The 16,001-nt window shown below is 34.6% G+C and overlaps 4 protein-coding genes across 4 annotated transcripts in view; 2 read left to right on the top strand and 2 right to left on the bottom strand.

The window, feature by feature from the left end:
• LOC104807038 (endoglucanase 2-like) overlaps positions 1-1,044 on the bottom strand; it is a 2,950-nt gene extending 1,906 nt beyond the window's left edge. Inside the window, exons 1-2 of the mRNA XM_019201648.1 lie at positions 849-1,044; positions 47-186 (exon numbers count right to left, since the gene is read on the bottom strand). Of these exons, the coding sequence (XP_019057193.1) occupies positions 47-186; positions 849-1,044 (336 nt within the window). The remainder of the gene's footprint in view (positions 1-46; positions 187-848) is intronic.
• Positions 1,045-3,433: 2,389 nt separating this feature from the next.
• LOC104806889 (putative HVA22-like protein g) lies at positions 3,434-6,309 on the top strand. The gene is made up of 7 exons (XM_010531984.1): positions 3,434-3,734; positions 4,679-4,719; positions 4,810-4,908; positions 5,003-5,059; positions 5,148-5,211; positions 5,299-5,508; positions 5,780-6,309. Exons 2-7 carry the CDS (start codon positions 4,688-4,690, stop codon positions 6,176-6,178), a joined length of 861 nt encoding a protein of 286 aa, XP_010530286.1. The 5' UTR covers positions 3,434-3,734; positions 4,679-4,687; the 3' UTR covers positions 6,179-6,309.
• Positions 6,310-6,785: 476 nt separating this feature from the next.
• Positions 6,786-10,239, bottom strand: LOC104806888 (tRNA (adenine(58)-N(1))-methyltransferase non-catalytic subunit trm6). Its single transcript, XM_010531983.1, has 13 exons — positions 9,934-10,239; positions 9,709-9,836; positions 9,336-9,456; positions 9,121-9,202; positions 8,963-9,033; positions 8,800-8,841; positions 8,462-8,586; positions 8,121-8,214; positions 7,832-7,931; positions 7,579-7,748; positions 7,383-7,488; positions 7,205-7,291; positions 6,786-7,095 (listed from the first exon to the last, which is right to left on the bottom strand). Exons 1-13 carry the CDS (start codon positions 10,062-10,064, stop codon positions 7,009-7,011), a joined length of 1,344 nt encoding a protein of 447 aa, XP_010530285.1. The 5' UTR covers positions 10,065-10,239; the 3' UTR covers positions 6,786-7,008.
• An 838-nt stretch (positions 10,240-11,077) lies between these two features.
• Positions 11,078-13,470, top strand: LOC104806887 (AP-2 complex subunit sigma). Its single transcript, XM_010531982.2, has 6 exons — positions 11,078-11,250; positions 11,347-11,445; positions 11,584-11,634; positions 12,242-12,415; positions 13,000-13,059; positions 13,173-13,470. The coding sequence occupies exons 1-6, from the start codon at positions 11,248-11,250 to the stop codon at positions 13,212-13,214; spliced, it is 429 nt and encodes a 142-aa protein (XP_010530284.1). The 5' UTR covers positions 11,078-11,247; the 3' UTR covers positions 13,215-13,470.
• The last annotated feature ends 2,531 nt before the right edge of the window (positions 13,471-16,001 follow it).

Here is a 16,001-nt window from a genome sequence, read left to right as displayed (position 1 = left end):
GGGGGCGCCCGCCGTATTCAAGGATGGTCCACGACAGTATCGTCGCCGTGAAAGCCATCGGAAAACCGAACTTTATATGATCTCCGGCGTCGTACATTCCCTTCGACAAGTCTACCTTTTCTTCTCTTCCATCTCTCAAACCCGAATCGCCTCTCCACGAGATCCTGTTCTTCACCAGCTTCCCCGCTGCAAACAAACAAACAAAAAAAAACATCGCATGGAATTGAATATAATCAAGATTCATAAAAAAAAAATCACAGGATTTTAGAGTTTATATATTAGTACTTTTTTTTATTTGGTTTAAATTTCGGTATTACAATTCATGAGTTATAATGTTTTTCTTTATCAAATTAAGAATTTCATTAAAAAAACTATAACATTCTTTGTTTATCAATAATAAGAATAATATAATTAAAAAAATCACATATAAATACTTTATTTTTAAAATGTGTTAATTAAATACTTAAAATCAATGTTAATTTCCAATTTTTCCTATGATATATGAATAATTTATGCAAACAAATCCTTAAAGATAATTATGATAGGATATATAACGTTTTTTTAAAGATGAGTCGTGTTGTCATAATATTCACAACAATTTATCGGAAAATTTCAATAATTCTTTTGATCTTATGATTCGATATTGAAAATTATCATCGATTTCATAAATTACAGTATCAATTTGAAACATTTTAACATTTGGGCATTTGGAGTATAGAAATTAAAAGTGCATACAAATTATTTAACACATTCTAGAAAATTGAGTTATTTTATGGGATTTTACCTAATAATAATAACAATTATACGATAATTTGACAGGTATGGAAAGGAGAAATCGATTTCATTACATCTTTGAACGTCGAAGAACTCGAGAGCGACGGAGAGAGCGTCGGTGTACTCAGGGCGGAGGTAACCTCCGGCAGGATTCCGGTGGGTTTCACCGGAGTTGGGACTGAGTTTCTTGTGGATAACGTAACCAATGGCTCCAAGTGTTGAGATCAAAACAAGTGTTACCAAAAACCACCTGCAACAACATCCTCCCATATTTTTCCTCTACTTTTAGATGATTTTAATCTCTTCGTTAGGGTTCCCCTTTTGCTTTTGATTGAATCATTGATGGCCCGCAACGTGATGTTGGAATAGTTCTTATTTTTATTATTATTATTATTATTATTTTTGTTTGCGAAAATTGGATGCACGTAGGAGAGAAAGGGGCACGTGGGTTGCTCTGATTGGCTGAAGCAAGCATTATGGTTTATTGTATAATGTTATCATCTTTTCAAGTCAAATAGCTATTTTATTAAATCTGCGTTTGCAATACATTTCATATATCTACACGCACCACCGAATCCAGGAAAAATTATAATCGGGGCAATAGTAAGTTTAATTATAACTGCACTTTGGGGTATTCATATAAATTTTCTCTCTTCTTAAAAGATTTAATTGGATCGAAGGTACTATTAATTTTTGAATTATAAAAAAAATTATTATAATTTTTAGGAACATGGGGAAATTTGACAATTTTTACTTAAAATTTAGAAATTTTATAAACATAATTATTTTTTAAAATTATAAGAATGGGGTATAGGACCCCATTGCTAAAGAATTGGGCCCGCCCACGTGAGTTATATATTACAACTCTTGGGTATATAATATATGGGTTCGAATTGTTCCATAGAGTAATTAATTATGAAAAAATCGTATCCAAAATATAATCGAATGGTGTTTAGTTTGGGTTTTGCCCTTAGACTTAGGCGATGGCCATGGATAACTGTATTATAATATTTTAATTTGAAAGACATGTATGTTATTTAAGTTAAATATTTGCAATTTTTCTAAAGAGAAATACAAGTTATACGTATTATCTGTCGCTAAATAGAGTGAATTTTTGGTTTCGTTTGGTACAAAACAACAACAACGTAAAAATAATCTCAACGATAAAATGGTACGTAGGCGAAGTAAACAATGGGCTTTTCTTAATGAAATTATTTCAATATTTCAAACCATTCTAAAGCGCGGAATCCAAATTTCTAAACTCTATAAAATTATAATTTCTTTTTGAAATAAAAAAAAAATCAAAATCTAATAATCAAAATTTTACTAAATTTGTTTTTTTTTTCTGTTTATGTTTTTATGTGTCTATACAAGGAAGAAAATCTACCCATTATAAATACATTTGAAATTTGGGTTTCAATGATTTACCAAATTTTTGTGATATAGTATTTGGATTGTGATATGTTGTTTCCAATTCTATTAATGGAAAATAAAAAAGAAAAGAAAAACGTGCAACCAATAAAAAATGAATACGATTCGATTAATCTATTTTTTTTAGATTGTCGAAAACCAAACTATTACAAAAACTAAACCCCATCAATTCGTTACAGTTAGAGTTAATTAAATTAGATAGGAAAAAGATTATTTATGAATAAATAAATTGACCCCATTTCGAATTAATAATTCACTACAAAAAAAAGAATTAATAATTGTTACGTATATTCACTTCTTAGAGTAGTTTGAAAGGAAGCTTAGGATACGGATGTAAAAGAATCTTTCTAGAAGATATCATGCAATTTCCACGTGAGGAGGACATAGTAAAAAGAAGTCACTTTTTGCTATATAATTAGTTATATAAAGTGTTAAAGATGAACAAAAAAAAAAGGGAAAGAAAAGAAGGAAACAAAGCAAGGAATTAGCTGAAGAACAAAAAAGAGATAAGAAAAGAATTAAATATCAAAATATTTAAATAAGCAAATTATACTGAAATAAATCTCATACATTTGAAAACAAAAAACAAATAATAATAATAAAAAAAACTAATTGACTCCGACACAGTAATTTCGAGTAATTAGAGGGGTATCTACGTAAACCTGCCCATTTAAGTTGACTTTGTTTTACCAAAATACCCCTACAGATTTCGAATTTTGCGATCCTGCAAGCGTCACGAGGGAGGGCAAAACAGGGAAAATAAATACAGAAGAACAAGAGTGGGCGACTGACCCGGGAAGCAATCGTCTACAGTGACATATAACCGGATGGGTTGCTTACAATAACATCCGACCGTTGGATAAAGTTAATCTATTTTAGAAAAAAAAAATCATATATCAGGATTCAAATTTATAAAAAAAAAAAATTCAGATAATAAACAAACTCTAAAATTTTCAAAAAATTATACAAATATTTCTTAATTTTAAATTAAGACCTTAATAATTTAATAAACACCATATCATATTGATATTTGAAAAGCATTTAATAAGTTAAGATTTCATTTTATGATACTTTTAAAAAATAATCTGAGTGTAATATAAAAATTAGAAAGAGTTTATGTCTGAAATTTATATATTTCTTTGATATTTTTTAAAAAAAGCGCGTAACACTGGATAATTACTCCTCCTCGTATTTATGGAACTCAAATCGTCATTTCTACGGACATGATTGTTAGGCACCACACAGAAAATCCGAAACGAAGCGGTTAATGTGCGTGAGGGCGAGAGAGAGAGATAGAGGACTTTTAAATTGACGACGGAGAATTTTTTTTCCTGCGCTCACTCGTTGTTTTCTCTCTCCGAAATTTCGCCGGGTTTTTTGCTCCGCCGCCGCAGCTATTCGCCGGCATATATCGTCCACTTGACATCTGGTGGTAACTCTTGTTTTTGCTCCGGCGAAGTTTCCGATCCCTAGAGTTTGGTCTGTTTTGCTGTTCTCTTCGTTTCAGTTTCCGATAATCTGAGAAAGAGGTACTTGCGGCTGTGATTTTCTCTGTTTTCCCGCTTGTGCCCAATTAGCTCGATCCTTTTCCGTATTTTTGCTTGTTTTGATCGGTACCAGAATCAGTGATGGTGGTTTGTGATTGCTTAATCTGATTACTGTAATCCGTGATGTTGGTTTAGCTGATTATAGTCGAGGTCTTAGGTTCGCTAATTGAGGATAGTAATAAGCCTCAGATTGTGATTAAATTCTCCAACGTTGTTGGCTTGTTCGTCTGGTTAGCAGTGATGCCAAATCCGTTTCGTTCACGTAATTTGGTCTGATACACTCTGAATGCAATTTTTGTGGTGATAATCCGTGTTTGGGTTTTTCGATATTCGTGTGGTTGCAGTTGAAGTTTGAATTTTTTTTCCTGTATGACCGCTTGTTGTTTTGTGTAATTTGATTCTGTATTGTGTATCAGTACCTTTCTTTCTTGGTTGATTTCCATTGCCTCTTGTCATTAACTCATAAATCGTTGGACTAAGAAAATACAAAATTTATCATATCCTTCCTGTCTTCTCTCTCCTTAGTATAATCAGTTCTATTGCGATTCTCTGCTGTGCTTCGGATTGTAGTTTGGTTTAGCCTGAAGCTATTGTCTAGTTCTTTTGAGTTCATGATCTATTTGTTTACCGGACAAAGGCAGCTCGATGGTAGCCTTTCCAGAATTTAGCGTAAATTTGTTAATGTAAGCATATAATACAATTGGGATACAAATTTGAGTTTCTTCATGTGATTTTACATTTCAAAAACCTTGCCAATTATTCATCTTTACAAATTGGAGTTTCCTTGATGGCTTTTCCTCTGATTGTGCTTTTACCATGATTACTGCTTGTTTTCGTCAATGCTCACTTCCTTACCATCAGTGTCGTCGGTGACTGCTTTCTTAACCACTGAAATTATTTTTTTATTTATTGCTTTTTGTTTTCAGTTGTACAAGATGATTGGATCTTTTCTTACGAGAGGACTGGTGTATGGTTCCATACTTAAATCTCCTTCAGTTTGATTCTAATATGTTGCGATATGGGAGTATGTATTGATTAGCTTCCCACATACTGGCAGGATGGTTTTTGGATACGCATATCCTGCTTATGAATGCTACAAGACTGTTGAAAAGAATAAGCCTGAGATTGAGCAACTTCGCTTTTGGTGTCAATACTGGTATGTTTGTCTTTTGCGCCTACCATTTACGAAGTTACCTGCAGACGTTACATTTCTTTTATTTTAAAAGGTTCACTTAATTATGTGGTTACAGGATATTGGTTGCTTGCTTGACAGTTTTTGAGAGAGTTGGTGATGCTTTTGTTTCATGGTAGGCATGCAAAACCAAGTCATTTTTGGTCCTCCACGGATCTGCATTTCGTTCTTTTGTATAAGTTGTCTGTATTCTCTTCTTGAAGGGTTCCAATGTACAGTGAAGCTAAGTTGGCATTCTTTATATACCTGTGGTATCCTAAAACCAGGGTAAGTGTCTTTTGATTGGAGAAACATGTCACGACCGATACCTGGTCTTCCCTTTGTGATGTTTTTTTTTTGCTTGGATCTATTCAGGGCACTACCTATGTCTATGATTCCTTCTTTAGACCGTATGTTGCAAAGCATGAGAATGAAATAGATCGTAACTTGCTGGAGCTTAAGACAAGGGCTGGCGATATGGTTGTTATATACTGGCAAAGAGTTGCAAGTTATGTGTCGACCAGGATCTTTGAGATTTTACAGTATGTTGCCGCACAATCAACTCCAAGGCCACAACCACCTCAGGTATGACAGACACAGCTGAAAACCTCAGAAACTCGTCTCAAATTCTCAATTCGTCGACTCCTTTGTAAACGTTTTAGTCGTATATTCTCTCAATTAGTTTAAAAGAGATATCTTGGGTTACTGGTCCAGATACGATATGTTTACATTCATAGTACCAATTTTATGAGTATTAGGCATTACCATTAGACACTATCGAGGGCAGATGAGTTGATTTGTATTGCTCTGTTTGCTTTTTAATCTTGCATCATGTGCGCATCTTTTTGTTACGCAGAAACAAGGCCTGGGGGCTAAGCAAAATAAAGCGCTACAATCAACGTCCAAAGAGCCACAACTACCGGTATCTAGCTCGTCAAGTGAATCCGAAGATGACGAGGTCGCCAAAAAGGCACGTCTACCGAAACCCGAGACTTCAACCTCTGAACCAGCATCGGATTCCCAAGACACCCAAACCATCCAAAAATCAATCTCTGCCCCCATTCCGAATCCAACCCAATCGATTCCTCCAACCAAAGCTGAACCAGTGCGGATCGAAAAATCCGTGGAATCTCCATCCGAACAGAAGGATAATGAAAACTCAAACTCGACGCCTCCGAAGGAGACGATCATGAAGGAAACGATTAGAGTCACTCGTGGGAGACTGAGGAAGACGCATTCGGCGGAGAGCCGCTAAAGCAAAAAGGTAAGCGAAAGCTTTTTTCTCAGTTCTTTCATTGACTGTTTCTTTTCTTGTTTCTTTTCCCTGAATGCTTATGCATTTAGAATCACAGTAAATAAATTGGATTTAGTCTTTCGACGTTGATCTGTGAAAACTGTTATTTATTATGTTTCCTTATAATGCGGAGAAGACGGTAGTTTGTAGGATAGTTGGAACTTGACGTTCCTTCCAAAATTCCGATACGGAGGAGAGAGAGAGAGAGAGAGAGAGAGAGAGAGAGAGGATTCAGGAAAAATTATTAATAAAGCCCGTGTATCAGAAATGAAGTTTAAACGTGGAAAAAAGATTTTTTTTGAGTCCAGATTATAGACATTCTACATGGAATCCTAATATAATAAAGAAGGAACATAGAAGATATCCAGACAGAGAACCCAGCATTAGGGCAAAAACAGCCAAACAAGAAACAAATACGGAGAAAGAGAGAGAGAGAGAGAGAGAGAGAGATCATCGACGTGAGAATTTACTTCAATTCTTTTCTTTAATTTTTTGTTTTTTATATTAAATTTTCTTTGCAATATAAGCTAATTAGTTGCACTAAGTACTGCTTTTCAAGAGTTGGACACATGCGAACAAGTATAACCATTATCCTCCAATGCGAATTGGTGCATTACGAGAACCGATAAAACAATCTCGGTGAGACTGCGTCGTCCGACATGGAAGCAAACAGAACCAAAACAATAAAAACGAACCACAACATGGATTATGAGATGACAAAGAAACAAAAAAACAATGTATGGTAACCTTAAACTCACGTCAGCGAGAGTTTTCTCGAGCAGTTACAAGAATCAAGAGCTGGAGATTCTCGTGCCGCTGAGGACGTAGCCTCCGAAAGAACTCATCTGCATGTGAGGGTGTGTTCTTGAAGGAAGTACCTGCATACGTACATATATGAAGACCCTTTTCGAATGACGATAATCTCGGGCAAACCCATGATTTTATCGTATAAAAAACGATATGAAGTGAGAGAGACAGATATAAGACCTGATATTCGCGAATCCACGGTTCTGAGATTTGCAGATTGATGGCCATCTTCTCCTGCTGAAGGTTGTGCATGCATGTCGCAAGCGGCTGCAGTTTCAGAAGCACACAACAAACGAGTTACACACAACCTTGTCGTGAAATGATTCAAAAGGGAGTTTCATGTTTGGAACCAATTTACCTGCAAGTATTGATGATAGATTGCGAAAGGGGCAGAGTAGGAGAGCAGTGGCAACAGATCTTTAGCTAGGCTCCATGCATCTTGCTCTGGTGCCGCGATGATTAGACTGCAAAAGCAGGAAAGCCCGTGTTTGAATTTTGAGATCATTCATTGTGATCCACCGGCTGAAAAAAGTCAAAAAATGGATCGAACATACCTAGAGAAGCCGTTCTCTTTCCACATCTGAACTGCTTCTTTTGATGCCTTAGCTCCAGCTTTTGGAGCTTTGCTAACTTTGCTCGCCGGAAAAGTCATCTCTGGGACAGTATCCACTGTCTCTTCAGAGGTCAGGGAGATCTCTTTAACGTTATCAGATGTAGATATATCCTGCATCAGTGTTAAGACTTCTGTTTATAATTAGGAGACTGAAGATTGTCAAATTGGACTAAGGTCAACAGTGAGCCACATGCCTTTACAATGTTCTCGGTATCGGGAGCTCCACGTTGGTTATTCTCCTCCAGTGTTAGAGCTTCCGATGAAGAGAGGTCGCTTAAGGACGAGCGCACAATCCTTCATCCAAAGAAAGTCAAAGAACGATATATGACTTCACATACCGTTGAAAGGAAACAAGAAGCTTGAGAACATGATGCATATTTCATGTGGAGAATAATTCTAGATGGCCATCCACAAAGACAATATGACAACGAAATCATCTTAATTTTCAAAGTACAGATAGAGAAGACTTGAAGACGAATATACCTCTCCAAGACACCGTCGCTAAAGTTAAACATCCTTACTATTTCCAGAGGATACGGGGAGCTTCCTCTGTAAGTGTTGCAAACATAACCAGTGCCTGTTTATTAAGCAAATGAATTTAGAAAACAAGAATGATCGGAACAACGAAAGAGAAAAATCCAGATTAAATAAGACTTCTTCTAGCTGGAAATTATCTTCCAACCAGATTTGTGCATATTGCATAATGCAAGTTTCCACTAAACAAAGATACTAATGAACAACAGTGAGAAATTTGGAGTATATCATAGTTTTCAGTCCACAGTACCTAGAAGGAACATAACATTACATGGTAATAAATACTGTACCTCCTAAACGTTCAGCCACGGCACCAGTGACAAGACCACCAACCATATCGACCAAAAGAACATCTGAATGCGCGGTGACATTGGCCATTGATAACAGAAGAGATAATGCATCTATTCGCAAGAATCTAAAATGCAGAAAAGGGCGAGAGTAAACAAACAGAAAATCTTCTGCATCGGCTAAAAAGTTGTGATATGTTTTTATAATGTAAGAATGCAAATTCAAATCTTAGAGGGAAGAGGATGAAGGAGGATATCTCAGTTCTTTAAGCAGAAAGGAGCTATCGATTAGAATAACATAAAAGAATAAGAATAGGCCTTCATCCTTGCAGGGTCCTTACCCAATTCTAACTGGGTATTTCTTGAAGTAGGCTTCACATATGCTGGCAGTCATAATAAATGAATAGAAATCAGAGAAACTGGAGAAGACAGATGAGGAAACAAGACAAAGATACAACGACATGAAATAAGAATTAACAGCGGAGACAGAAATCCGGAAATTACCTTCGAGCAAAAGGACGTCTTATAAGCACCTTTGGCGCATATTTCTTCTGCTTTTTGAGCCTATATTTCTCCTGCACCACAAAACCAAAAGGACTACTTTTTAAGTATTCTTCGCTTAGATTTCCGTTTATGAAGGAGCTTGAAACCAATTAGTCTACCTGCGAAAGCTGAAATTTCTTTTCAAACGTTTTGCTATTTGCAATGAGAGCTTCAACAATTTCATCCCCTTTTGCTCCCTGTCTAAAACACGACACGAAAAGTTGGCAAAACTTCATATGAGTATGACTGTTCATAAAGAAACACAAACCATACATACATGAAGTAAAAAGGCCAAACAAAAAACAAAGTTTTAAAAAGCCGCAAGTCCTCTCACCTACGCATGGCTTCAATTTCTTCACCGGTAAGACTCTGAGCTTGATTGTTATCAACGATTTCCCTGTTATCTCTTGATTCATCTATCAGCAATCCATCCCCTTCATTCTGATTATTGCTCTCTGGATTAAACAAAAAAAATCATAAGGAATAACATTAAAATGAATCATAAAGACCAGTTTCTTGAACATAAACAAGTAGGTAATATAGAAATCTCCGACTAGAGACCACTGGCAACACACATAACAAACAGCGATTATTCTTCAAAACCTTGCGCAAAGAACACAACTTCTGGTATGAGCAAACCATCAAATTCAGACAAATGCAACAACGTAGCTCGAATCGAAACAGAGCAATTTCAGTAGAAAACAAACCTTCTTTTGTCGGTATAACGCGAGAGAGACATGAACCTTTGGTCTCATTCTCAACTTGAAACAGAGACCCGAATGGAGCACCGATCAATGGCTGCAAAGAGTAATTCTTATTCCCAATTTTCAGCTTCCTGCAAAAGAAAAAAAAAATCAAATAGCTTTTTTAATAAAATGGAGCGAAGAATGTAGAAGAGAAGTAACTGAGAAAATACAATCGGAAAAACTCACGCGCCGCCGGAGAGACGAGCGAAGACGAGGCGGTCGCCGTCGTTGATATCAAGCAAAACGCTGCAACCATCCCAAGTAACTCTGGGGTTAGGGTTTCGATCTGAATCGTGTCGCGAGTTACTCTCCGACATGATTGATCCCTGTTGAGCTTGAATGAATGAAATCCAAGGGGTCGGACAAGCACAAGAAGCGGATTCTTATGGGACACTCGAGCAGCTAATGTGAATTTGTCTCTGTTAAACCCTAGAAACCAAACATTGTTACTGCCATCAACCAATCACCAGTTAGCTTGTGCGTTTTAGAACTCTGTAAAACCCTAGAAATAAAAAAAATATATGAGCGTTAATTTAAAAAAAACTGAGTTAATAGGGGGCATAAGTAATATCGGCCGCGTATTTGTAATATACACTTTCTTGACCATTGAATTCCGTTAATTAAGATTTTAAAAAGTTAATTAAGAAAATTTCAGAGATATACGAATTTTTTAAAACATATTAAAAAATACGTGAATTTCTTTTATTTCAAATAGAAATATATCGTTTTCTAAAATGTCACAAAATTACACCAATACCAAAAACAATTGCCAATTTCCTACACGTTTTATGTTAAAATCTAATAGATTCTGTCCCAAAAATCTGATGTGGCATACAGTTAAGCTGTTTTTCTCCCCAATTAGGGGACATGCCACATTTTTTTAGCCACATAAGCAAAACAATCAAATTAAAAAACCACGTCAGCAAAACAATCAAATTTAAAAATCAACCGGTTTTGACCGGCTCAGAAACGATTAAACCAGTTTGTTCGATCGATCGATCGAAATTAAATTAAATTGATAATCGATTTGAACGATTCACTTGACCCAAAAGTATGTGTTATTTAAGTGATCAATTGATCTATTAATATTATTTTTATTTATTTATATTAGGAAAAACATATGAAGGTTAAAAAAAGGATTGGTGAAGAAAATGAAATGTTTATAATACATGTATACATATATGACATTGTTCCAATAAATAAATCATATGGTCGTGTCGCAATACGTTAAAAAATTGAAGGGCAAAAAGAAGAATAATATAAATTTGAGAAAATAGTCAAAAGATTAAAAAAAAAAAAACCACAAATCAAAACCTTCTGAGCGAACACGAAGGTCTCTAAACAGAGACTGCTGAGAAAATTCGAACCCAGAGGAGAGCCGAGAAAACGAAAGAAAAGGGAAGAAAGGGGCAGAAAAATCATTTGATTTGTCTTCTCTGATTACCGAGAAGTTCTGCGGAAATCTCTGCTCATTCGTTGTCCCCTGAAAATTCCAAGAAAATGGTACTGCAATTATCGTGTTTCTCTCTGTTTCCTGTGCATTTGATGCTCGAACACTATCCTTGATCAATCTTTGTCTATGTGCCGTTCTCTTTCCAGATCCGGTTCATCTTGTTGCAGAACAGACAAGGTAAGACTCGTCTTGCCAAGTATTATGTTCCTCTCGAGGATTCCGAGAAACACAAGGTCGAATACGAGGTATTTTTCATTTCTCTTTGACTCTCTTTATTTTATTGACCCCTTTCGTTTTGGACCCGTTTCGGATCTGGTCGATGTGATCTTATCGCAATATTATTTCTGAATTATGTTGTCTGATTTCTCATAATTTTTTTCCAGGTTCACAGGTTGGTGGTGAATCGCGACCCCAAGTTCACGAATTTTGTTGAGGTTGGTGGTTTAGTTTTTGATTATGATTTCGTTCAACGAATTTAGGGTTTTCCATGTTTGGGGAAAGTGTTTATCTTACCTTATTTTGTTCGATTTCAAGCGAAATAAGTTCATTGAACTATAAAATTTGCTTCAAAAGGATCATCATTGAGCTGATAATATGGATGTTACATTGTTTAAATCTTTTTAAACCAAGTTAAGCCCGTTGAACTACACATTTGCTTCAATAGGATCAAACAGATGATTGTTACAGTCAATTGAGGTGTAGATGCTTCAAAACAAGGGCTTAAGATAGATTGGAACAAAACATTCGAGTGAATTTCAGTTTTCTTTATCTATTAGATCGCCGGTGTCAAGATGTTTTAGTTATGCCATGTTTATATACTTCTTTATCAAGTTGAAGGGACACATTATCTCACTTAGATGCTTAGAATCCCTAGTTGTGTAAGAAATCCTTGTTTATGTTCGAAGATTGGAAGATGTATGACTTGGTGTTGCAGATATTTGCCTGTGGATATGTATTTTAGTGGTTTCAATTTCATGCCCTTCTTTCCACATCATCTCATTTACAAGTAAGTTGTTGTTGTTTTTTCTGCAATCTTTTCAGTTTAGAACACACAAGGTAATATACCGGCGATATGCGGGGTTGTTTTTCTCGCTGTGTGTTGACATAACGGACAATGAGTTGGCGTACTTGGAGTGCATCCATTTATTCGTGGAAATATTGGACCATTTCTTCAGCAATGTCTGTGAGCTAGATTTGGTTTTTAATTTCCACAAGGTATGCAGCATCATTTGTTGGGTTTATCTTTCGCTTAAGTTCTGAAACGGCATCGGGATCTTCAGATCTCAATTCTCTGTGGGTTCTAGTATTGAGTCCTGTTCGCAACACGAGATTGTGTTTTCCATACGAGTTTATATGCAATTAGCTGTCTTTCTGGTTCATTTAGGGATAAGATGCATTTGATAATCAGAGAGCATTTTAGAAATAACTGCTTCAGTCATCTTGCAAACCGGCTTTCTTTTTTTGGCACATCACGAACACGGATTTTGAACCCTATGATTTTCTCTGTTTGTTTCTTGAAATTGCTTTGGAAAAAACGAAACAACCGTTGAGGGGCTTTCTGAGATTTTTTTTTCTTGTTCTTCCACTTCTCATTGCAAATTCTCCCAATTCTGGCTTGACCTTTATGGCTCGTTAGGTATGGATGTATTGCTGCATCTGCATCGGATAACATCACTGCCTACTTCCCCTGTATTCGCCTCTAAATAGGCGATAAGTGCATTAATGCTATTTCTTTGTTCAATCCTTGTTTAAGCTCTAATATTTACTTCTAACGCCCCCACCCAATGATTTCATGGAAGGTTTATTTGATACTTGATGAATTCATCCTAGCCGGGGAACTTCAAGAAACAAGCAAAAGAGTATGCACCTCTTACCCTCAAACTTTTTCCTTTTCAGGAAAGTATACTGCAGACTGGTTCTGGCCGCGAAAACGTTAATTTCCTCCCCACTTTGATCGGAATTTCCTTTTCAGGCAATCATCGAACGGATGGCGGAGCTTGAGAAGCTTGAGTGATCGAAATTTCCTCACGTCGTCAGTCCTCCAGGGATTTCCGGCTTCTCCCTCATCTGTGTATCGTCGTTTTCTCTTCTCTCTTTTTAACATGTGTGGGCTGGCTGGTTTGATGACGATGATGATCATGACGAGAGACGAGATGTGTTTTTTTTTTCTTTTTCTTTTTTTGGCGAAATTTGATTGCGTATATCATGTTATGTTCGACTGTTGTTATGTTCAAATATCTTTTTTTTTTAAAAAAAAATTGAACTCAAGACTGCAATTCGCATTGAATGTCCTCCGAGATGAACTAGTGAATAGTGAATTAATCATCGAGAGTTTTTTATTATTATTATTGTTATTGTTTTTTGTCCAAAAAGTAAAATGAGCGCTATAACATAAAATCCCATAAAATTCTTGAATTTGCAAAATGATGAAAATCTAATATCTAAATTTTTTATTTGATAAATTTATTTTTGAACTTATAAAATTAATCATTATAATTATCAATCTTATGAAATGTATCAATTAATAAAATTTAGAAATGATAATAACATATTTTACAAATATCAAACGAAAAGTTTAAAAATTAGTTTTTTATTATTTTGTAAGTTTAGAAATTTTAATAAATTCTTTTTTATGGAGACACATCAAATAGGTTATATGACTCCTACCTTATGTCGGACAACAAACCAAACTAATGAAATTGTAATGTCAGATTTTGTAGACAATGGTATTAATCTGAGGATTATATTTTTTATAGCGCTGGAACCAGTAGCGGACCTAGAACAAATTCTAAGTGGGGGTAAAATTAAATTTAGCATGTGATAAATATAATTTACAATGGGGGTATTTATAAAATTTGGTTAAAATGTGACCAATTTCATAAAAGAATTATAATTTTTTAATCAAACCAATGGGGGCATATGCCCCCATTCTTCTCCAATTGGGTCCGCCTATGGCTGGAACCCAACTGTTATCTTTCGGACGTATTGGACGCATTGGATGTGCTCGTCGACTCGACTCTGTCCAACCTATTTTTTAAGGTCAAACTTACTAAACCTAATTCGGTAAAATATGGGTTAACTCACGAACGGATTTACGAGTTAATCCCATTTTGACACCTCTAGGATCGAATACCCATAATTTCAAGTACTCAAAAGAATGAAATACACGATTGTATAACGATACCGGATTACCCAATGTTTTGGGTTCAGATAATAAATATTATATCACGGGTATCCGATCGATACAAACTTATCTTTTAAATTTTATGATTTAAATGTATTTACGAGTATACTTTTATGTATATAACTTTCTAAAATGATTATTTAACTCATTATCAACACATTTTATTTTTATTCATAATTTTTAATTAACCTCTAACATTTATTTTATATAAACGACAGCTTTTAGATTTTATGTTAATGATTATACTTTGATAGATTTGTGACATATTTTTAAAATTTTACACGTATTATAGATGCAATTATGCTAAGAATAGAAACAATTAAGCCTATAAATAAGGAAACTATATAACAAACATATTACAGAAGATATCATTCCATTAATGAGTGCAATAAAACATATATTTAGAGTGCACTCATTTGTGATAGAGCGCTATACATGTAAATTACCATCTACATGGTAAAAACGTTATACAGTTTTTATGGCAAGACACTACTATGTTTATTATACGGTACTATTATGTAGAGAGTGTAGTATATACCAAACATACACGCCCCGGTAAATATTTTTACCCATAATAAACATATATAATAGGAATACACGCTATGTATAAACATTGATCATACAATGCGTTAAAAATGTTAGAGTAAATACATGATCGAAATATAGGTATAAAATACTATACGGGTATTTAACTAAACATAAGTGTCTATTTACATCGAATTTACATATTTTGATTCAATATGTATATGTAGTTTGGGTATCATACATATTTATCCATAACATCACAGAGGTATATTAATTCTTTTATGTACCCATGTTATGTTTGTGTAAGTGATATATAAATATGCTTACACATATCATGCTTACATCTAAATAAATGGATGTTTATATATTAACTAACTATATAAACATATTGTGTTATGATAAACATATTACAAACACTACGATTTTATGATCCAAACATTGACTTGTCTATATAACTTATAATTATACATGTTTATTATGGTATCCAGATATTATGATCCATAATAACGCATTTTGTATAGATATTATTGTACTCCAACATCATAGAGAGTGTAGTTTAAACATGTAATGTATAAAATGGAGTTACGTTTAAATCAAACATATAGATAATTACCAATTTATACTTATGTCTATACATATAGTGCAATAAAACACAGTTCAATAACATGTTTGTTTATGCTAATCTATGTGCGCACAATTTACCCATTTGAGTATGCACTTTATACAATAATGTATCATACTATAATATCATGCTACCACATGGATTAAGTATATTATATCTTAGGAGTACATATACCCATATGTACGGGGTTTGAACGCACTCTTTTATAATGTTAGAATTAATAGTACCAAACATTACCATGTTTATTTGAACTAATAATTTTATATAAATTATTACAATATGTATACTCTAAATCATATAAAAAATGAGTAATATCGCGTACATGCTATACATATTTAACATTTAATATTACGTTTTACAATCGTATATTACGGGATGTTTGTAAATTACCCTTTGTGCATTATAATCCTAAAATATGTAAAGGAGTTATAAAATGATATATGCTAAAGTTTTATATCATATTTACAATC

The sequence above is a fragment of the Tarenaya hassleriana genome, unplaced genomic scaffold, assembly GCF_000463585.1.
Source record: "Tarenaya hassleriana unplaced genomic scaffold, ASM46358v1 Cleome12, whole genome shotgun sequence".
In the NCBI taxonomy this organism is placed as follows: domain Eukaryota; kingdom Viridiplantae; phylum Streptophyta; class Magnoliopsida; order Brassicales; family Cleomaceae; genus Tarenaya; species Tarenaya hassleriana.
Note: the sequence above shows the minus strand (reverse complement) of the source record. Positions and strands in the feature narration are given on the sequence as shown.

Excerpts from the sequence above, each read along its gene's own strand:
- LOC104806889 (XM_010531984.1), top strand. The coding sequence starts at position 4,688 with ATGATTGGATCTTTTCTTACGAGAGGACTGGT. Across the intron at positions 4,720-4,809 it reads TTTCTTACGAGAGGACTGGT|GATGGTTTTTGGATACGCAT; the intron begins GTATGGTTCCAT and ends ACATACTGGCAG. Across the intron at positions 4,909-5,002 it reads CGCTTTTGGTGTCAATACTG|GATATTGGTTGCTTGCTTGA; the intron begins GTATGTTTGTCT and ends ATGTGGTTACAG.
- LOC104806888 (XM_010531983.1), bottom strand. The coding sequence starts at position 10,064 with ATGTCGGAGAGTAACTCGCGACACGATTCAGATCGAAACCCTAACCCC. Across the intron at positions 9,837-9,933 it reads GCTCGTCTCTCCGGCGGCGC|GAAGCTGAAAATTGGGAATA; the intron begins GTGAGTTTTTCC and ends TTTCTTTTGCAG. Across the intron at positions 8,215-8,461 it reads CGTGGCTGAACGTTTAGGAG|GCACTGGTTATGTTTGCAAC; the intron begins GTACAGTATTTA and ends CTTAATAAACAG.
- LOC104806887 (XM_010531982.2), top strand. Across the intron at positions 11,635-12,241 it reads AGTTCACGAATTTTGTTGAG|TTTAGAACACACAAGGTAAT; the intron begins GTTGGTGGTTTA and ends CAATCTTTTCAG. Across the intron at positions 12,416-12,999 it reads TGGTTTTTAATTTCCACAAG|GTTTATTTGATACTTGATGA; the intron begins GTATGCAGCATC and ends ATTTCATGGAAG.